General features: G+C 27.0%; 1 protein-coding gene across 2 annotated transcripts in view; it reads left to right on the forward strand.

Moving 5' to 3' along the window:
• The window catches only part of LOC107444435 (neural cell adhesion molecule 2-like), a 205,311-nt gene that overhangs the window by 150,198 nt on the left and 31,355 nt on the right, over positions 1 to 23,758 (forward strand). For both annotated transcript variants that reach the window (XM_071178773.1, XM_071178770.1), the window contains exon 5: positions 19,863 to 20,159. In XM_071178773.1, the coding sequence (XP_071034874.1) occupies positions 19,863 to 20,159 (297 nt within the window). The remainder of the gene's footprint in view (positions 1 to 19,862; positions 20,160 to 23,758) is intronic.

The following is a 23,758-nucleotide window of genomic DNA, read 5'->3' on the forward strand; positions in this document are numbered from 1 at the left end:
TATATATATTAATGTATGCAACTGAGCATAAACATCTCTTTTGTAGTGTAGTTTCACAGAAGAAGAAGTATGATATTTTTCAATATTAAAATGGCGCAACTGAAAAAAGAAAATAACACTTAAAATAGAGAAAGAAGGCATTCAAAAATATTCTGCATAGTGTTTTGTGCTTTAGTGGTTTGCATTAACTATCGAAACTTGCTGTCAAATGCCTGATGATGGAACGATTGTAAAGATTTTTCACAACAGTTGATGTTGAACGTAAAACTTAACGGCTTTACCCGCCCTCTTTTTGCCGTTTTGAAATCGAATTGTCCGGATGTCAATCCCACAAGCCTTTTTGACAAATGGCAAGCCGCATTGTCCAATTGCTTTATAGTATTGTCGTTTACAAAATTCAGATGATATTTTCTTTGACCTTATCCCTCAGAAAAGTCATTCTTAAATAAAATAGAAAAACAAGGGTGATATATAATTTTTTGTGAAATTTTGGGAAATAAGAATTGAAAGTAGTGTGACATCTTGCACATAATTAAATGTTGCTTTGCTAAACATGCCATCCATCCATTAAATTATCCTCCTGTAGTACAGTGTCGCGTCAAATAAACCTTGTGTACTTTCTTGCTATAATGGTCTGCTTTAATAATTTATGCATTGAGTTTAGAAAATTTATGATTACTAATTGGGCACTGAACTGCGAGAGTAGGAACCCCAAGTTATGTACCTGGTTCCTACGTAGATTCCGATCGATCGTTTGCTAAGTTTAATCTAGTTGCCAGTTTGTATATGGAATAAATATGGTGCGGCCGGTATGTAATACTAACTACATTGTATCATACGTTTGCTACGAAACTAATGGCCCATATCCTCCATGACCTTTTCGGTCGACAATTATCTGTTGTGGGAGTGATTTATTTATTTATTTAATATAATTACTCGTGGAGACGAAATATGGAATATTAATTCATAAATAAAATATTCAGCAGACAAAGGGAGAATGTGGTCACAATATTTTAATTGTCGTAAAACTAAAGTGTATTATTTTTTTAAGACATTGAAAAGTACAAAACTTTTGCCTACAATTCATATGTATAATGCGTTAATATACAACTGTAAATGTTAAAAAATAAATGAAATTTTCACTCGTATCCAAGAGTATGAATCATGAGGAGGTTGATTTTCAGCTTCCTTAAACGTTTATCTTTACATTATTAGAAATTTTCGAGCGTGTTAATCTATAATATCTCTCAAATCAACTGCAGTCTTAAATTAGCACTAAGTAGAAGCATATTATCTTACTTCTTTCATTTGATTACACTATAATCCGTAAGCAATTGAATTAAATTATCAAAAAATTCAAATCTGTAATTCATATTTGCAACAGTCCAAAATTAGCACTGATTTGAGGAATATTATCTTACTTTTTTTTTATATACTTTTTTTGAGGAATATTATCTTACTTTTATGGTTTTATTCAAAACCTTGTTAAGTTTACTGCAAATTTGGTACTGATATTAATGTTAGAAGTAGAACTGATTTCTCTGAGAATGTACATGCACACTGTCGTTTTTTAAACTTCATTCTTAACGACGAAATATTTACTAACTCAAAGGCAAAATTACCGTTAAAATAATAACAAAGCAACTTCCAATATATAGATATCGATATTCACTGACATATCTTCTTCAGAGGACCAATGGGTCAGAATTACACCAAATTTAAATTTCTTAAATTCCGCAGATGGGTATATTCTGCTTGCGTTGGTAGTAAAATGTTTAAGATAGTTGAATTGAATTCCTAAATAATGTTCAAACATACATTATTAAGCCGCCTTATTATTTGATTTGGAATTTTTTTTTCTATTGAAGATAAATACCATTTTATTAAATCGAGTTGATACATTGAAAAACTGTTCATCTAGATTTTCAAAGTCATTGAAAATAATAAGATAAAATATAAAATATATATATCTATATAATTTCAAAACTATGCTTTTAATAACGTGGGTAGGTGAAAAATAGAATACATTGACGGGTGTTTGTAAGATGAATACTTTTAAACAGTTTATAAGCTTAGAAACAATATGACATTAAGATTTTAAAAATCTAAAATATAGATGAGAATCCTTGTAACTGTTAATCTTATTTGTTAAAATACTTGCTTCAAAACTTTTGGTAGTCTTTATGTTTATTAAAATTAATTATAAATTACGAATATGGAGCCGTCCAATGAAGCGAACCGGGTTCGAATCCCAATCGATACGAATTCCGCATCGGGCTTGCACCGACCACAGTGCTGACGTGAAATATCCTCAGTCGTAGACAGATCATGGGTTAGAGATCCCTTGCTGTCAGGCTAACCGTAGGAGGTTCTCGCTCTCTTCCTCTCCTTGTAATGCAAATGCGGGTTAGATCCATCAAAAAGTCCTCCACGAAGGCAAATTTCTCCCATTACTCAATCCAGGGGTTCCCTTGTCTTCTGGATTGGATGCAAATTTACAAGGCTACGGAGTTGAACATTAGTGTTCGTAAGCCCACGACGGTTATAAAATAAAATTATAAAATTGCAAAGATGGATTGTAAAAAGGAAGTTATAAAATATAAGAATATTCATTTAAATGCAATTGTTTAATCGAAACTCTTATGTTAGCGCATGGAATTTTGCTTCTTTTTTTTTATCGTTTTTTCATGGACATAAAAAAATATGAGTACTTTTTCTTCGTTTGAATTAAAATTCTGCGTTTGAATTAAAATTCTCTGTTCAAATAAAATCTTTTTACGTAATCTTATATAACATCTTATTTGAAACCGTTTGCTAATGTTTGATATCAAATAATATTTCCATTTAAAAATTATTAATGTATTTCTTGAAAAATGTCAGAAAGAGTGCTTAAAAAAAATTGAAATCTGGAAACGTATTTGAATTCTAACTCGTGAAATAAAATATAAAAGGAAATGATGAAAGACAGAAATGTGGAGCTGGAAAAAGCTCGATAATGCAGTACTTGATCGTTTTCCAGCGAAAGATACAATTTCGAAATTTCAGTAAATCCAAAAATCTCATCAATCATATGAATGGTAGTTCAAAAATGTGATTTTTTTTATTTGAAGATCAAAGAATGCCTTAGTAGCTTTAAATATCATATCAACGCATTTGAAACTGAACTGATAATATATTTCAAAAAACGCTTATATCATTGTAGAAATATTTACATTTTTATAAACTATTTTTTCTAGTTTAATTCTTTATTTATGATTTCTCTTTAGTTTTATACTATTATTCAAATGCAATAAAAAGCTTTTTGTCATTAAACAAATTAATATATTTTTAATTAATCTTTTTACAATCAATTTTAAAATTATTATTTTTTAAATATTGTCCTTACATGCAAAATTTCATAATAAAAACGCTGTTCTTAAAAATAAAATTTGTGTTAAAACTTTATTAATATTCCAAGAACCATAAGAGAGTATATAATGTGCTTAGATATTTTAATAATATGTAATTATTCATGACATGATGCTAAAAAAGAGAACTTTATTCCTTAAAACATTAATAAACATTTTTAATAATGCAGAATATAAAATAAATATGTCCCATTCCTAGCATATATGCTGGAAATTAATCTGAAATTAATTTACGCATGTTACTGCAAATGACCGAAATTGGTAATTGTTGACATCCAGTGGCGAATGTTGATAATCGCATAGTAACTTTGGTAGTAGCTTGTATTTTATTTACGTCTCACTAGAGTTGCATAATGGACTATTGGCGACAGTCTGGGAAACATCCCTGAGGAAGATACAAAGACATGCTTCCCATCTCAATTTTTAGCAGCTGCAGAAAGGTGAAGAGGCTCTGTGGTAAATGTCTGAAATATATGTTAGGTTCTAATTTTGTGCCCTAGCCTGGTATACATTTGTCCGGTATGCCATACATCAAAGTTTTTTAAGGTCAAGTGCCACTGCTCAGTAAGCATTTAACCGGTACTCCGAGCACAGATATTTCTCCTCATCTATCTTCAGCAGATATTAAAATATCAAATAAAAAATGATAATATCAACCAATAAATTGATATAATATACGCTATAACAAATATTTTGGACACTCACCAAAGCGACTATGTGATTCGTGACATTCACCGGTGAAAGTCGACAATCTCTTAATTGATGCAGGATGTTATTAATTCTCTTCACACTATATGCAGGGTGTTATTCCATAGGTTCTTTAATAATTATGCTATATTTCACGAAACTACGTCAAAATTACAGGAAGGCTGGATACAGTATCTCAACTAAAAGCGATGGGCACATGAGTAGAATTGTAGGGGAACATATCGAAAGCTTTATCTTTGATATCTGGTTTCAAACGTGTTAAGCCATCTGAATTTATAATAAATTCAAAGTATATTCTCTATTGAATATTAAGACATCGTATATTCTTGCTACAAGTAAATATTTCAGTGAGAAAAAAAATTCTTTTTTCATTATTTCATTTGATATCTAACGTTATCCGTCTCGGTCTGATTAAGACAGATCAGTCAAACATGAGTAAGAAATTTATTTCAGAAGAATTTTTATTTTATTTTATAGCCATCGTTGAACAGCCGATCCAGTTTTTCGAGTTTATGACAACCAATGTTCAATGAACTCCGTAGCCTTGAAATTTTGAACCCAATCCAGAAGATAAGAGAGCTCCAATAGCGGGAGAAATTTGCCTTGCCTTTATGGAGGACTTTTTGATGGAACTAACTCGCATTTGCGTTACATTTAGAGGAAAACCACTAAAACCTCCTATGGTTAGCCTGGCGATAAAGGGATTATAACCCATGATACGTCTACAACTGAGGATATTTAAAGTCAGCACTGTGGTTGATGCGAGTCGGGTGCGGAATTCGTATCGACTAGCCATTACTAGGATTCGAATCCGTTTCACTTCAATAAGATTTAAGAAGAACTTGTGTTTATAATAATAGCTTTTCGACTTTTTTTTAAGTTCTTTCTGACAGTGAAACAAATTTTGATATTTTTGTTTTGGCCGTTTTCCTTTCCATGTTGCTTTTTCGCTTCAATATCAAATTAAGACCTGGAATGTTTTCATTTCTGAGTCTGTTTCTGTTATAGATTCTAAAATTATGAGTTAAAGCCCGTTATTAAGGAGCGTGAAGGAGATCCGCGGATAACTTACTGATTTCAAAATTGAAAATCTCTGAAACAAAGTTTAGCATAGGAAAAAACGTGAAAGCTGTAAGTATAGTTCATTGTGAAAGCTGTAAGTATTTTAAAATGAAATTTTGGAATTTAGTTACAGAAATATTAACAGATGGCGTTACAAGTCTTTGATAACCGGAGTGATCAAAAACGTGAATAGTTAACACGTGAAAAGAGATATCATACCGTATTAGGAGATTTAATCGTGCATCCCTTTGGATAATGTGCATTTCTGGTGCTAGAATATTAAATATGGGATTATAATGCTGTTGCGATTATATTCTTTTAAAGGACTTTCTACATGGTACAGGGCCATCTGTCGAAAACTTTTGTAACTAATTTCCAATTTTTCTTACAAAACTTTCGCAGTTCTCACTTCTGACATATCGTCTGTTTTATTCCTCTAACACCCTTCTTTTCGAAATTCTTAATTTTGAAATCAATAAATCATCTGCAGGACACCTTTCTATAATGATTTTCAACTCAACACTTTTTAAAGAATTATGAAACATGAATCTTGTAAATTAGTTGATACAGAACTAATATTTGTTGCCTCTATTGCTTAGTATTTATCTCTATACAGCGCCAATAAATTTTTGAAATGATTATTTACGTCTGACGAAACTTTTAACTACACTACGCAAAAAAAATTGAAACACCCTGCATAATTGTTGATCTAATGATCAAATCTCTTCGATATACATGCATACAAGGTATACATTTTCACATTAATTTAAAGGAAGCAATTTTTATTGAAAAATTCGAAATTTTTCGCGAAATTGATTGAACATCTCCTGACAAATCAATATTTAAATATACGACTTTTTTAAAACTTGATTTCTCACGAATTATTTGTATTTTGCCAATTCAATTTACATTCGTTAAAAGATATTAATAAAAAAAATTTACCCTAGAATTCAAAATTCTTCATTATTTTTTAAATAAAATAATATTTAAATTACTTTTGGATGAACAAATTTTACAACTGCAAGCAAGCATTTTTCAATTTACTTAAAAAGTTCTCGAGACATGACAAAATACGCAAAAAGATACGATAGCATTTATGTTGCCTCCGACGATATCGTTTACGGGAACAACATATTGAAACAGCAACAACGTATCCCATCAAACCCTACCGATATACATATTCTTTTACATTTGCTTTTACTCTTTTTTCTTATATTCAACTAAAAAAACAGTTACAGTTAAAATTATTAAGTATTTTCTTTTAAACTTTTAATTCCGTTTTCAAAAATTAATTAATATGATTGCAAATAATAAAATTATTTTATTATCCAACATGCGTGAAATTGAATTTTGTTTTAAATTTTTGATAAGTCCAAAAGTGTTCTAATAACGCGCTGTTTTAAAAGATAAAATAGCATTTAATAGTTGTTTTTTTTTTCATTTCTAAACTACGGCAGAGGTATTCCACGAGTATAATTTCCTTATTAACAATTATTCTCATCATAGATGGCACTACTGCTGGTTTGTGTTTTCAACGAAACAAATTAGATAAAATAGTTTGGTTTGAAAAATTGGGAAAGAAATCATAATATTTTCTACCACTTCCTCAAATTCTGCTTACAAGGTTTTAATGATAATTTGGTTTCAGAAAATCGTAATTCACTAGCAGTGCTTTCGTTTCTTTCGGCACAAGCAAACGATATCAGACGAATGAAAAAGTGTCTGCCAAACCATCCGATAACGATATAATTCTTACGCCATGTCATTATCCGATTTGAACGGCGTCGGAACGTATGATAAAAGATCGCTCTTACGTCCATATTTGCTAGATTGTGGCTACCGACTATACTTTATGGGTCAGGAATCATTATCCGTCTTAAGAAAGGCATGTTTATGTATAAAAAAGTACGTTTTGGTGGCTGATTCCGTCACTTAAAATATCATGTGCACACATTAATTAGCTTATTTGAGGTTATCACGTCAACATTTAAAGTTGAATCCTAATGCATCGAAATTCGGTTATTAAATCAAGAGTTATTCAGGTTGTTTAATTTCGCTTCGTTTTTTTATGAACTGGACATTGAATTTCATCATAAAAGTACTTCGATCGAAATCCATATTTTTTTTCTTAAATTAATACTCAGTTAATATGTTAATTACTTCTTATAATTTTCGTTATCGAATACGAAATAATAATTCCATTTTAAAACACATAACTGTTACTTAAATTTGCCCATTGGTATATATTTTATGCATTCTTTAAAAAAATGTCTGGTTTACAAAAATGTTTTTTAAAAAATGAATTTTTTTTATTATTTTATAGTGAGTATGAGACAAGTTTGTGAAAAAAAGTAATTTTTAATCTTATTATAATGATTATTATAAGTGGATTAAAATTATTTTTTAAACAACAAAAATTCAAAATTTAAAAATAAAAAGGAATTTTTTCGTTATTTTAACAGCTTTTTTGTAAAATATCTTAAGCAACCATATCATTTAATCACGTCATTGTGTTGCCATTCCACTATATAAGAAAATAACAATAAAAAAATGAATTAGAATGCAAATGCACACAGTGACGTGATTTATTGTTTCAAACTATAGAAGAGAGCATCAGGCACACTAAATGATAAATGAAAGGAAATGAATTTTTTATTTCGCTTTGAATGCGTGCAGAATTTTGTCACACTTATAACATCGTATCTGTAAATTCTGGTCAGGAGTATTATTTAAGTCTGATGTGTTGACAGTTGCTTTATTTATTTATTTATTTATTTATGCGTGACTGATAATGAAATCTTTCATTAAGTTGTCCAACTTTTGGCATTGAATCCAGCAGTATAATATTACTAAATTATTAAAAGTTTGAATAATAGTTTTTTAATGGTAGGAAATTATAAGACTTGCTTTAAAATTGTATTTTAACGAAAAAATATCAGTTATTGTCAAATGTTAATTATTCAATTTTTTAACATGAAAAATAATAATATTTCTAAATGACTGCAGTTTTTATTGTTTTCATTGACTTAAATTTTTCTTTGTTAAAGTAATGTTTACTTTAACAAATTTTTTTGTTTTTATACTTGATACACAATTAAATTTACACGTCACTTTTATTTTGTTATACTCTCATTTAACGCTTGAAAAATTAAATCAAAAGTCAGTAGTGCATCATTGCTAAACTATAATTGTGTCTAATGGTAAATAATGGCACGACTTGAGTTTAAAATTGTTCTTTAAAAATAATATCAGTTAACTTTAGATATTGATTTGTTAACCATTAATTTGTTAACCTTTTTTGTCTTAAAAATTAGAATTTTTTTTTTAAATGGCTATATTTTTTTTCCCGTCATAGACTTTAATTGTGAGATGATAAAATCCTTTTTACTTTAACAGAATTTTTCAAAAAGATATCTGATATCTAATTAAATTTAAATGTTACTTTTACTGTGTTATTCTTTCTGTTTACGCTAGCAAAATTCGAACACGTAAACTAATATCCATTTAATTTTACTTTACTACTGTAAATATAACTATTATTAATTATTTGAATACAATTTGTTTGAAGAAATAAATTATGAATAATTAGTAAATAAAATGTAAATGTCACAAGAAAAAAACATCCCAGTAGTATATAAATTCTGATATTTGTCTGGCATTTAATAATTGTATTACATTAAAAACTACTTGCAGAAAAATTACTATAAATAAACTGAGCACAAATTTAATAGATTCAAATTGTAGTAATGAAGTTTATATATGTTTAATTAGTTTTAATTAAACTGAAATTTTATTAATAGTTTCAAAATATTTTGTAAATGTTTTATTTTTGTTCTAAGTACTCGTCTGTAGTCAGATGTTGTAACTTATTCTGCTAATTTATACTAAATTAGATTAAAAATACTATTAGAAATACTGCAAATTAAAGAAATATTTTAATATGTTTCATTTTTACATACATTTTATTTCCACATATTTGTCTTTAGCATTATAAATCGTAATTTGTTATCATGCATTTTTAAAATTTAATATTTTTCTTTAAAAAAAACACTTTTATTTAAATTTCTCAAACAAATCCATTAAACATTATATCACATTTTTTTTCAGTTAATAAGGATATTTACAATGATACTACATTAATAAATCTTACAATTTTTTTTATCTACAGTTAATTTACTCAATAATATAATTATGATACGCTTTTTTATATTACCGATTGAAGAGTTCATTTTATATTGTATATTTTTTTCCAAAGTGATCCCTATAATATTTAATACTAAATCAATGTTCATATTAAACTAGATGTAATTCACGTATGTAAAGCAAATATCTGCAATAACTCTCAAATATTTTTATTTATAAAAAGTATGATTTCTTTGAGAAAAGAAAAGCTTTCGAAAACAATCGTGATACTATATGAAGCGAATTTATTTCAGCTCCTAGCTAGTTACATCTAAACTAATATCCTTTGTAAAATATATACGTAACAAACAACTATTAAAAATATACCGTTATTACTGTTACATACCACCGAAAATATTCTGGTATTATAATAGAAAATTTACAATATAGCGTATGCGTTTAATAAAATAAAAGTTATATTAAAAAGTGTCAAAAATATTTCCCCTCCTATTAAGAGAAGGCGTTTATATACTGGTTTTTATGTTGAAAATAAGATTGTCACGAATGCTATAGTAAAGCTGGAAAATATTTATTCTAGAGATCCCATGAGAAATTTCATGAAACTTCCGTTCAAAAATCAAAGAGTTTTATGATCACGTGTCTATTCAACTTCCGTCATTCTTTATGCTGCCAATTTTAATAGAACTACCGAGACAAAAACACGTTATTTTTGTAGTGGATCAATAACCGAGACATAATTCAATCGACCTTTCCTTGACTGAAAAAAAATACAGTTTATCTTTTTTACATTCTTATTAAAAGATGATGTTATATATATGTTGGTTCAGGTACAATGTTCCAATAAATTGAAATTTCTAAACTTTTCCGCATTTTTTTTTCTATGTAACATACTTGAGAACATACACTTTTGAAATAAAGTCATTTTAATAATTTTTGATCAATTTAAACATCAGAAAGCGTAAATTTAGAAAGTGACAAAACCTAGTAAATTAATTATTAAATTTAATACTTTTAAATTAGTTATATTTAACTAATTATTAATTAACTATTAATTATAATTCACTATTATAGCTACTTAATTTAATATTAATTTTTGATGTTAACGATTAACGATATTTTTTTTAATCTTTTCTTTCTGAAATTTCATTATTATCAAATAATTTAAAAAGAAAGTTATAAACCTTCTCATAAGGAACTTGTTGCTCTAATTTTTGTTTCAATTCTGGTTTATAATTATTAAATAACATGAAATTTCCACGAGAAAGAATTTTGAAGGAAATAAAAAAGTAATTTTCAAATTACGTATCAAAATCTTAAGTTTCATGCTTAATTTTTAAATAAAATTTGCAAAAATTAAATTTTGTAAGATATGCATTATCTATATTATCTGTATAGAAACAACTATTGACTATAATGCATTTTCACAGTCTCTATTTTATATAGATTTTCTTAGTTTTTTGGTTACTATGTATTCATTACTTGTAATTAAATTTATATGATTGGCTAACGCAATTTTAAAACATAGTTCATTAAAGTATTTATTTCACAAAAAAATAATTATTTTCTTATATCCGATCAACTTTATTATCATATCAAAGAAGTTTTATAAACTTGAAATAGATGTTATTTTAATTGTCTTATAATAATTTTTTATACTGATTTCTTTGTTTTTTTTATTAGGCATATATTACTTGCAATTGAATTTATATGACTGGCTAACTCAATTTTAAAAAATAGTCATTTAAATGTATTTATTTCCCATAAAAATAATTAGTTCCTTATGTCCAATAAATTTTATTATCATATCAAAGAAGTTAATTTATATACTTGAAATGGATGTTATTTAAATTGTCTTATAATAATTTTTTATACCGATTTCTTTGTTTTTTTTATTAGGCATATATTACTTGCAATTGAATTTATATGACTGGCTAACTCAATTTTAAAAAATAGTCATTTAAATGTATTTATTTCCCATAAAAAATAATTAGTTCCTTATGTCCAATAAATATTATTATCATATCAAAGAAGTTAATTTATATACTTGAAATGGATATTATTTAAATTGTTTTATAATAATTTTTTATACTGATTTCTTTGTTTTTTTTATTAGGCATATATTACTTGCAATTGAATTTATATGACTGGCTAACTCAATTTTAAAAAATAGTCATTTAAATGTATTTATTTCCCATAAAAAATAATTAGTTCCTTATGTCCAATGAATTTTATTATCATATCAAAGAAGTTAATTTATATACTTGAAATGGATGTTATTTAAATTGTCTTATAATAATTTTTTATACTGATTTCTTTGTTTTTTTTTATTAGGCATATATTACTTGCAATTGAATTTATATGACTGGCTAACTCGATTTTAAAAAATAGTCATTTAAATGTATTTATTTCCCATAAAAATACTTAGTTCCTTATGTCCAATAAATATTATTATCATATCAAAGAAGCTAATTTATATACTTGAAATGGATGTTATTTAAATCGTCTTATAATAATTTTTTATACTGATTTCTTTGTGTTTTTTTTTATTAGGCATATATTACTTGCAATTGAATTTATATGACTGGCTAACTCAATTTTAAAAAATAGTCATTCAAATGTATTTATTTCCCATAAAAAATAATTAGTTCCTTATGTCCAATGAATTTTATTATCATATCAAAGAAGCTAATTTATATACTTGAAATGCATGTTATTTAAATTGTTCATTTACTAAATGTCATGTTCCTCGGAAAAATTTTAATTATTTTTCCACCAACAATATAAAATGCTAATAAACTCTTCCCCACTAGTTGATTGAACATTAAATAAGAAATATTATCTCAAATAATACAAGTTCTTAACTAAAATTATTTTCTAGTCCAAATATTTTTCAATTTCTATACAGTGTATGCTTTTAATTTCCCTAAAACAACAGTGTTCAATTCATTCAAAAAGATTATAAAATATGCTTGTGTTAATGATAATAATACATCCTGCAAAGACAATTACGTACAAATTAACTTAAAAAAACTTTTAACAAATGTCTTTACAAGCTTTAACTTCAAAGAAACATTCTGAATTCTAAAACATTCTTTGCATTTCTTGATTTTAAAATAATTTCTTTCAAATGAATATATTTCCCCCAATTTTTTTCTTCTTATATCAAATAAATTTTCTAATCAAATCAAAGAAGATAAGTTATGCATTTGAATTGTATATTAATGGAATTGGTCATTTATTAAATATCTTGTTCTTAGTAAAAAATTTAATTCTTTTTTTTTTCTCAGAAAAAATGTAATCTGTGAATAAATCTCAATCACAAGTGTAACAAGTTTTATATCAAATATTACAAGAACCTAACTGATATTTCTCTTTTCTAGCTTAGTCTTATTTAAATGTCTTTAGAGTATACATTTTTAACATCCATAAGACAAGGTGTAAATTTTTTCACAAACTCTGTAAAATAGCCTTGTTTTAATGATAAAAAAAATTTATAGATAGAAGAGATATTCTTATATGAAATAAATTTTATAATCAAATCTAAGATAATTTATACATATATCTGTATATTTGAAGCGTATGGCATTGTAATTGCTCATTTATTAAATGTAATGTTCTTTGGAAAAGTTTTAATTGTTTTTTTAGAAACAATATAAACTGCAAATAAATCTCAATCTCCTAAATTGCAAGATTTATTTAAGATATAAGTTCCTAACAGACATTTTTCCTTTTTCAGTCCAATTCTTTAAAATGTCTATATCGCGTACATTTTTAATGTTCTTAGAACAAGAGCATAAAATTTATTCAAAAACTTTATAAAATAGGTTTGCGTTAATGATAAAAAAATATGTTATGTTTCCTACATAGACATTTACGTCCAAATTCTCCTAAAAAAATAAGTTTTAACAAATGTCTTTACATGCTTTAACTTCAAAGAAACATTTCGAATCATTACTGGTTTCCTCTTTATATGTAAATATCTTATAACAGAAAGAGAGAGTATTACCAAGATTTCTCCCTTGGCAATCCTTTTTCTTTTCAAAATTCCGTTTGCCTACGATGTTACTGTTCCCAGTAGAAATATTTGAATGTAATTTCCAGATGGAGAAAAATGGAGAAGATGTATATAGTCTTAACTTCTGCCTGGTATCGAAAGTTCTTCCAAAACACCAAACTCCTTTTAGGATAAAAATAATTATTTTTGACTTCTTCAGATGTCATCATTTACATAAAAGCATATCATTGCAAATGTATTCCCATTTAGAATTAATTCATAAATATTTAACATTTTACAAACAATTTTTGATCAGGAAATAAGATTTTTCGCTTTGTAAACTATCATAAACCATACTGGTTCAGAGCAGAGTGTTGTGCTTCGTTCTAAACATTTTTTTACAATCCACCTGAGTTGGATAGGTAATCTATATAATTATAACAATAAGTAGCTTCACTTAATTACTTTTATTAATTTTTTCTTTAATTCCCCAATGCATTTTAGGTTCTAAAATTGCACATTAAAATCTTGATTTTATATAGATGATTTTTATTTTGTATCGTTTTGTTTTAGAGCAAAAAGCTCAATGCGTAAGTGTAATTGACATCTACAAACTGACTACACAACTAAGGATGTGAATATTACAGGCATTGCCACTTCAGAAAAATTTTTATAATTAATAGATGGCGCTGTATTCATTTAAACATGCAAACTGAACAATAATTTTTTAAACATAATAATAGTCTTGGATATTTTAGTGTAAAATAAATGTATTAAAATTAAAATATTAAATAAATGTTTTTTATTATTTTATTTTTACTTGTAAATGCATACTAAAATTTAGCATTTTATCACCACTTCACCATCATAAGCCAACAAGTAAATTCTTACAGCAACTAAAGTAACTCGTATTAAATAACTACAACATTTTTTTTTTGTTTTTTAACAGTTTTCTTTTGATGTACGGAATGTGAATACACATCGTAGATATCGTTTGTTCATTTTCATTCGAATATAATTATTAGTCAAATTTAATGAGTATGTCAGCAAGTAAAGTGCTCACAATGAAAAACGGTTCACCCTGATTAACTTTTTATCCAATGAACGGAGTTTCAGGTTCTGTGAGTCCATCTTAAAGGTTTCAGTGGGTAAACTCAAATATACTAAATAATTAGTGCAGATGATATTTTAAGTTACAAAATCAGACACAAAAACGTGCTTTCTCTGATGAAACGAACCTTTTTTTTCAATGGATTTGGATTTCTGATCCCTAAAATATATGGTTTGGTCAGGAGAGCTGTCCAAAGTTTGGGCCCCTTAATGTTAATTTTATTTTTAGCGTATTTCACCATCTCTAGAGAACTTTTTAAGCGAATTAAAAAATTTTTAGCATAACTATAAAATTCGTTTATTTAAAGGTAATTGTAATAAAAATATAGCTCTTACTAAATATTTATTAATTATTACTATTTTACTTATTACCGGTTTTAAATATTTTGAAATAAAAAGTATTGTATTTTTACATGATTTTGAAGGGAGCAATTTTCATTGCAAAATACAAAATTTGAGTGAATAGTTCCTAAGAGCTAAAATTGTAAAAATACGGGTTCTTTTTAAAGTTCAATTTCTCAGGACCGATTTTTTATTCAGAAATGTAAAATTACACTTTTCTAAATGATCCAAAAATTTTATACGTTTAATTCAAAATATTTTGGACCATCATTAAATAAAATAAAAAAAGAATAAATATTTATTAGAAGTTATATTTTTCATGGAATTTTGTTGGAATTGACGACTTTTATAGTTGGGTGCAAAAAGTTTTCAATTATTTTAAAATGTTCCAGAGATATGGCGAAATATCCAAAAAATAAAATTGACATTAAGGGGTCGAAAGTTTGTACCGCTCTCCTGACCAAAATATGCGGAGCATATTTCCCTGATTGCTACTAACCCCCCATAATTTGGGGGACAGAAATCTGAATCCATCAACAACAAAAAAAGGTATGTTTATTCAGAAGAAATTACGTATTTGTGCCTGATTTCGTAACTTGAAACATCTGCACTAATTTATTAGCATATTTAAGGTCACCTCTTCAAACCATGAGGATTGAGTCCTAGAACGTGAAGATCCGACGATAAGATCAAAAGATTTTCAAGGTAGTCGGTTTTTAATTTTGCGCACAGTATACATTTAAATCTTAAATTATATTCTTGGAATAAACAACAAATGCTTAAAAACAAAAGAGACAAATGTTTAAAATTTATTATTCATTATGTCATACATTGCTCGAATTTTCATTCTATTATTATGGTAATGTATTGAATTTCATTCTAATAATACTGTTAATTCAATGGGCAGCATCAGTCTGTCCATCCAACCGTAAAGTTTAGAGTAAAGAATATTTACTTTATATTCTTTCACTACGAGCATAAAATATTAACATTTGGTAATAATAAGAAACTTATTAAAATTATTTTGCCTTTATTAAAGCACTCTTATTACAACTTGTCTGTTATAATTTTTGATTTGATAAAATCTCTGAATTACTCTGTATTTTCAGATTCCTTGTCAAAAATGAAGAAATTGTATATTTTACGCTACTTTTAAATATAGCTAAATAACACGTAAAGTCTGAATAAATGGAACAATATATGCATAACAGCACATGCTGTCACACTATATGCATATTTTTAGTTTATATGTCAAAAATGACGTTAAAATTAAAAGGAAAGAAGGAAATATTTTACTCAACCTTTAACGCCAAATCTGCAAATAAAACGCAAAGAAATGACATAGTGTAAGCATATTAATACATAATGGAACAAAAAATGCACATTTTTAGATTCTTTTTCAAAAGTGAAATCAAAATTTAAATAAATAAAGAGTATATTTTTTCTTATGAATCAATAACACCAAACAAGTAAATAAAGCACAAATGATGACCCACAGTATGTACACATTAGTGAAAATTAGATTTAAATTAATGTTTGTGCAAAAAAATAAACTTATGAAGCAAAAGTAAAAAAGTTTATAAAAACTTTGCGAATTAATAATTAATATTGAGAAAGAAGAGATCGGAAGAAGGAAAAAAAGAACAGTTTAATAGGCGGAAGAAATTTAGAGGCGTTTCTGACAATCGCCTTTCATCTCCTTCCAGTTTCTTCCGGTATTTAAATCAGTTTTTTTTTTAATCGCAGTTTTTAATCATGTGATTCAATAGATTTTGATAACGTATATGCTTTTCACTCACTTAACCCTATTATTTTCTAGCAATGTTTTTCTTAAAATATTTTTTGGGTAGATATTGGTTTGTAGAAGGAAGCTCCTTTAGATTTATTATTAGACTTATTATTTAGATTATTAGATAGATTTATTAGATTTATTATTAGACTTATTATTTAGATTATTGGATAGATTTATTAGATTTATTATTAGTTTTATTATTTAGATTATTAGATAGATTTATTAGATTTATTATATTATAATCTAAATTTAATTTATCGCTTTTTACGTTGGCAGTAGTTTTTTGGTGGGAAAGTGGATGGTAGTTACAGAATTTTAACTGCTGTAAAGAACTTCCGATAAACTTGATCTTTTGAGTTTATTAAGAAATAAATTTATAAATTGTGTGTTTATGACTACAAATAACGTCATTGAGAAATGACGAACGTGCAAGATAAAATAGCTCCCTTGTGTTCGCTTCTTTAAAAAAAAAATAAAAAATAAAAAAATAAAAAAAAAACTTTTGCAAAATAAAAAAGATATGCTGCTGCTCTCTCTGCTATCTGCTACCCTAATTTAGGTAAATAAGGTTGCTATTGTTATTTTCTGAATTCATTCCCTTCATTGTTACTTTCCGACGTTAATAGCGGGACAAGAATTCTTAATCTGGGAATCATTTACATGGAATTTCAATGGATATTTAGCAGGGAATCCTTAACAAGCAATTTTCATTGGATATTTTACAGGGAATCTTTTACAATAAATTTCAATGGTTATTTAACAAGGAATCTTATCGAAGGAATTTTCAATGGATATTCAACAGGGAATCTTTTACAAAGAACTTTCAATTGATATTTAACAGGGAATTTCTTACAAGGAATTTTCAAGAAGTGTTTTGCAACAAAGTTTCAAGGAATATTTTACAAGAAATCTAACTACTATAGTAAAAGCTATTTTAACAAATTGTCTGCATAAATGGATAAACCGGATTCACTTGCATACTATTATTCCATATTTTACTTATTGTTTCATTTTCAATAAACTGGATAAATTCCACATTTGGGATCATTTTTTTTTCTTTACAATGATGATCTTCTAATATAAAAGTCTTTCTAGTAATAAAAAACTTTCTGATAATTAATAAAAAATTTGCTAATGAACAACTTAATCAATTTTCTCTTCTTCTAGAAATGAGTTCATTAACAGATTCCATTTTCTGAGAAACACTTTCTTCTTAGCTCTTAGACAGAATATTAAGCTAATTGAATTTTTTTTCTATTTGAAAGATTTTTATTTCAAACAGACGGCATGTTTTGTATAAAAGTAGATAGCACAATTATCGATAATTCAGTTTTATTTTTCATAATTATTTAATGACATCTTCTAGAAAACGAAATTTTCATTGCTTATCAAAGATCTTTCTGATAATTTTGTTTAAAAAAGACAAGAAAGCAATTAAATTTGTTTAAGATGAAAACAATCGATTTTCAATGCAATCTATTTTTGAAACAATATATTTGGTTTTAATGTTAGCATAAGAAGAAAAAGAAAAACGTTGAAATATATTTATGTATCTTAAGTTTAAGGTTGGAAAGAAATCTTAGTTGTATAAGTTTAAAATGTGAGAAATGCTTTTAGCTGCCGGAGACTAGTTTACTTTAGCACAGTTGGCTCAGCGCCATCTTTTGGACATCCATGATTTTACCTCTCCGAGAGAATGATATTGATGAAAATAAACTAATGAGTATAGATGCGGGAATAACAAAAGAATCATATTCTTAGTTAATATGTATCAAAGGTTTCTTAGTTTGAAGCAAACGCTGCGCAGTGCAATTTGAGTTGAATCTGATATAAAATATTTTCTTAAACAAAAGTCTCCTTCATAAATAACAAAAATGAGTTTTTCAAGAATTTATATTTGTCTTAACACAAAATTAAAATACTATTTAGACAATTTTAGTAACTTTAATATGTTTTTGCAAATATAAAGGAGAACCGCACAATATTTCTTCTTTAAAAAAACAACGTATTGAAGTTAGATTTGCCAAATTCTGCATCAAATATATCTTATACAATAGAATTTTTTTTATTTCTGAGAAGCTCTCTTTAATATATTCCAATGCACTTCATACGGGTGAATTTATCTTAAAAAGATAAATAATGGCTTCAGAAAATTGAGCACGTCTACGTTTTTAACAATGAAAAATATTTTTTGATTTTTTTTACTGGACTAATTTAATTCCTAATGCGTCATTTTAAAATTTTCTGTTGTATTAGTAAAAACGTCACTCAGAATGTATTCCAGATTGAATGCAATTTGGGTGTTAATCTTTAACGAAATATAACCAATTATTATTATTTTCAGCACTTTGAAGCATTTAAATTCATAAGTTTCAATTGCCTACTTATTTGTTAAAATGATAACATCCCTAAATTTCATTACATTTTCATTAATTAATAAATCTTAAAATGATTTTTTTTACGCCAGCAATTCAAAAACTTTTCTAGCTGTGGAACCCTAAATGATGAACCTTATTTTGGCGGAACCCCGAAGTTTAATCAATTCCATTAGCAATTGTCAACATTTTAAAGAATTAGAGAAAGACTATTAATTTTTTTGAAATGTTATGATCTAAATTTTATTAAGTATTTTGAAAATATTTAGTTTAACGAGATTTGTTCAACATAATGCTTTATCAAAGCGGTTGTAAAAATTAGGTTTTGCGTCAACACTTGAATTAACTGCTCTAAGGCGGGATCTAGTTCAGGTCTTAAGTTGATTTTGGTGCACTATTGAGACTTAAAAAATGATTTCCCTTAAATTAAGAACGAAAGTGGACGAAAATAAAGGCTGGTCATCAGAAAAACATGCTTCTCCATTATTGAATTTGCTTATTTTATTTCGATGCGAAATAATAATGCAGTTCTTCATACATGCATATCCATTTATTATTCATTTATCATATTGTTATCAGAATAAAAAATTTTTGAATTTTCTTTTTACACAAGCTTTTTAATCAAATAATTTCATAAAAATAGCAGCAATATTAAATGAGTATGCATTATTAATTAGACATAAATTTAATTTCAAGTTTAAAAATAACTGATTAAAAAGAAAGTCGTAACTCTCGGAACCCCTGTGATCTTGCCTTGGAACCTTAGGATTTCGTGGAACACTGATTTGGGAACCGCTGTTTTAAGTAATTAGTTAGTTTTCTCACCCTTTATGAATTTAATTCATTATAAATCACATACAAAAAGTGTTTAATAATAATTGTTGTAGTGTTCACTATAAATATATTTACCGCATTGTTGTTTATTCTAGTTCGGCCTGTCTCAGTCAAGCTGGACGGAGGGCCAAGATCTATGTCGGCAGATAAACCTGAGGATCTTTTGTGCAAAAGTGCTGGTTCAAAACCACCTGCCGTCATATCTTGGTGGATGGGTACAACTCGACTGAAACACAACAAAGATACAGTATCAACGGACGGCAACTTCACAACCAGTGTCCTCAGATTCAGACCATCCATTGAGGATAACGGAAAGACGCTTGCATGTAGAGCGGAGAATCCCCTTATTGCTGGTTCTGCTTTGGATGATACGTGGGAATTGGAAATACACTGTAAGTCCAATGACTTACAGTTAATAATATTTAGTTTAGTACCATTTGAAGAGTTAGAGTGGTTGGTGATGAAAAGAGTCCCATCAGACAGTGCGGGTGAAAGAGGTTGTTGGTTTGTCCAGTTTTGGACAGTTGGTCTTGAAGTAACCTAAGTCCGCTTAGAAGTGTGCTTTTTTGGCTCAATAGGCTGTCAAAGAAAAATAATGCACATCCGTAAATGTCTTTTATTCATTTAAGAAATATTAAAAAAAGTTTAGGGAATACCGGGTGAGAGTAAACTGGGAAATTACACTTTACATAAAATTTACATTAAAAAAGAGTAGGGAATGCACTGGAATGGTAGATATGTCTCTATTTTGCTATCTTGATTAATACGATTATCATTTTATTTTATTTTTTAACCGTCGATGGAAAACTGACCCAATTTTTAGTTAACAACTATCGATGTTCAACTCCCTAGTTTCGTAATTTTGAAACCAATCCGGAAGATAAGGGAATTCTTGGATCAAGTGTAGGGAGAAATCTGCCTTTCTGGAGGAATTATTATTATTATTTTTTTGATGGAAATGACCTGCATTTGCGTTACATAGAAGGAAAATCGCAAAACCACACATGGTTAGCCTTACGGCAGGCAGACTCCAACCCATATCATTTCACTTTATTTTCTGTGATTATAATTTAAATAAATTGTGATTACTAGAAATGCGAGGAATGCCAAATGGCAAATTAAAAATCCATATCTGCCTATGAAAAAATCATGCTTAATCAGAAAATTTTGTTTTGCGCCTGATTTCGAAGTTTAAAGTATCATTTGCTGAAATTAATTAGCATACTTAAGTTTGGGTACTCGAACCATTAAAATTGAGTCATACCAAGTGCAGATTTTGTCATTAGATCACTAGTTATTCAGGACTTTTACTTTTTTGTGCATTGTACACAAGTTGTTTACGTTATTGACTTTTAAATTATCCTGTGACTTTAATTTTCTGGTGGAACAGTTTCGCATTTTCTAAAAATACACTACATAAATATAATTTTTGAATACACACAGAGTAATAATAATTTTATTGTATCCGAAAAAAGTGCTGAAATTCATTTGTCGGATAATCCTTTTAAAAAGTCTAAACTTCGAAAAAAAAATTTTTATATTTAATTTTTTATTTAACTGTTAGGAAATCCAAATACCATATCAATTTTTCCAAATTACTGTTCAAATCTATTTTTAAATTTCTGTAACAAAAATTCATTTTAATTTCATTAAAATGCTAAATGATTTCCGAAGTTAAGGAAAGGAATTGTGAAAATTCTAGAAATCATTGATAATCAGAAAACCATATTATTTTCTTAAACTTTTTAAATAATGGCATTAATATATTTGTTTTAAATAGTATTTATTTTACTAAAAATAAATTATATGTGTTTTTAAAAACTGGGAAATTTAACTTTAAGTTGGACATTTTTAAAAGTATAACAATTTATATAATTAAATTATTAAAAAATTGTTTCATAAATAAATTTTTTTGGTAAAATAAGTTTTTAAACAAAAATAGTTCAAAATTCTATCTTCTCAAAATTGTATTGTATAAAAATACATGAAGTAAAATCTAATGTTAATATAAGTAATTCATAATGTAAGCATAAATAGTTTCTAAAGTTAGAATACTTCCGAAACAAAAGCATTGTCTTAGAAACAAATCAATGTTGTTTTTCAAAAATAAATTCTTTTTTTTTTAAATTTTCTTTCGATAATATATTACAAATTTTTTTTAAACAATTGAATACATGATGAACAAAAAAATTCAATCTTTTTGATAAAATATAGTTATTTTCCTCTTACGATAAGTAATGAAAAATATAGGACAGTAAAAGTGACATAAATATGTGCCAGCATTGACCTAAATATGTCAGTGCAATATTTTTTTTCACTGTGTTAAAAGTAGAAAATCTAAGAAAAGAAGAAAAAAAATTAACACCATGTTCCATGTTCGCTTAATAGCTCTTGCACCTTCAATTTATTACACCAGTTGAGAAAATTCAAGCTTGTATTGAGTAAGAAATCGTTGCCAAAATAAGAAAAAATAAGGGTAAAAATTGTATATCGATGCAGTCAAGAGGAAGAGTATAATTAATCCTATCTAACGAGTAGGTTTCTATTTTTAAAAAAATGTTTTGAAGTTTGCAAAAAAAAATAGTCTAACGTACCAAAATTTCCCTGCGACTGCCATTCAATTTTATACTTCTTTAGAAATAAATTTCTTTCCCAGTTTATTTATTTTCAAAAATTATTCTTTGTGATAATATATTACAAAAGTTTTCTTCCCAAAAAGTTTTTTTTTGCAAACTTTTCCTCTCAACAATACGTCACTATTCTCTAAATCACATCTCTATTATTTACAATTAATTTAGGGAAAAAAGTATTTTTTTATTAAGACAGTAGTTTTATTAAAACTTGTAATGTTAAGAAATATCATTAAATATTACCTGTCCTGATTTATATTTCAATTTTTATTGAAAAAAAAACTTATACTAATTACCCTATTTGTTTCAATTAACAAATTTAACTGTAACAGCTGAAATTTTCCCTAACTTCAGGGCTACTATATATATCAAAGGAAAACTTTTATTAAACTGAAAAACTGATGAAGTCCCTATTTGATTTCCCTAAAAAGCCTCTATTTGCTTTATCTTTATTTGTCTTTTCTCCTAATTGAAAATAATGACGCACGACAATCACATTCTCCGTGATATGTAATAGAGAAGATACTTTTTTTCTTCGTCTGTACTTGATAATATCATCTAAATCTTAAGAGTAAAAATACTATAAAGATGACTGGAAGAGAAAGTAGATATGGAAGAATTATAAATATATGTATCATCAAATCTCTTTTTAAACATAACAAAAAAAATAGGGGATAGGGACATACTGTGAACTTTTTTTACAAATTTATCAGAAAGCCATTATAATTTTTAACTCAGGTATTATTTTTTCAATAATAATTTGGACGTTTACCTGCATTCTAGTTTATATCTGGAATTACAAATTTGTTTATTTTTCTTATAATATATTTCAAAAGGTTGCTTTAGCACACACTAGCCTCTATGCGCGGGAATAGTGCGGACATGCTTTGGGGCCAGCATAGACAAGATTGATAACGTTTTAAGTAGTTCTTTATTTCAACTCGGAAAGGTAGAACTAAAACCAGACTGAAATTAATTTCAATTTAAGCCTCATTTAGGAATAAATATTAATATACTTTAATTAAAATACTAATTTGTAATTGAGCATTTTGCTGTGATAAAAAAACCATAGTGAACGCGAACCGATATATTTGGATACCATTATTCAATTTGAAAGCACAGAACCAATCAGAATAAACTTTAAGTTGAATCAATTTTAATAACCATAGTTTTAACAAAATGATGAAATGGTACGAAAGAAAAACTGATGGAGTGTATGTTTTATCGGTATTTTCCTCATTGGAGCAAAGTAAGCATCTCGTAAAAGAGATGTAATGTATCATTTTAATGTAAGAAAAGATTTAAGAAAATTTTCTTAACTTTTTTTTTACACAAGACTTAGTTGAATATAATATATATAT

The sequence above is a fragment of the Parasteatoda tepidariorum genome, chromosome 1 (genome assembly GCF_043381705.1).
Source record: "Parasteatoda tepidariorum isolate YZ-2023 chromosome 1, CAS_Ptep_4.0, whole genome shotgun sequence".
Classification (NCBI taxonomy): domain Eukaryota; kingdom Metazoa; phylum Arthropoda; class Arachnida; order Araneae; family Theridiidae; genus Parasteatoda; species Parasteatoda tepidariorum.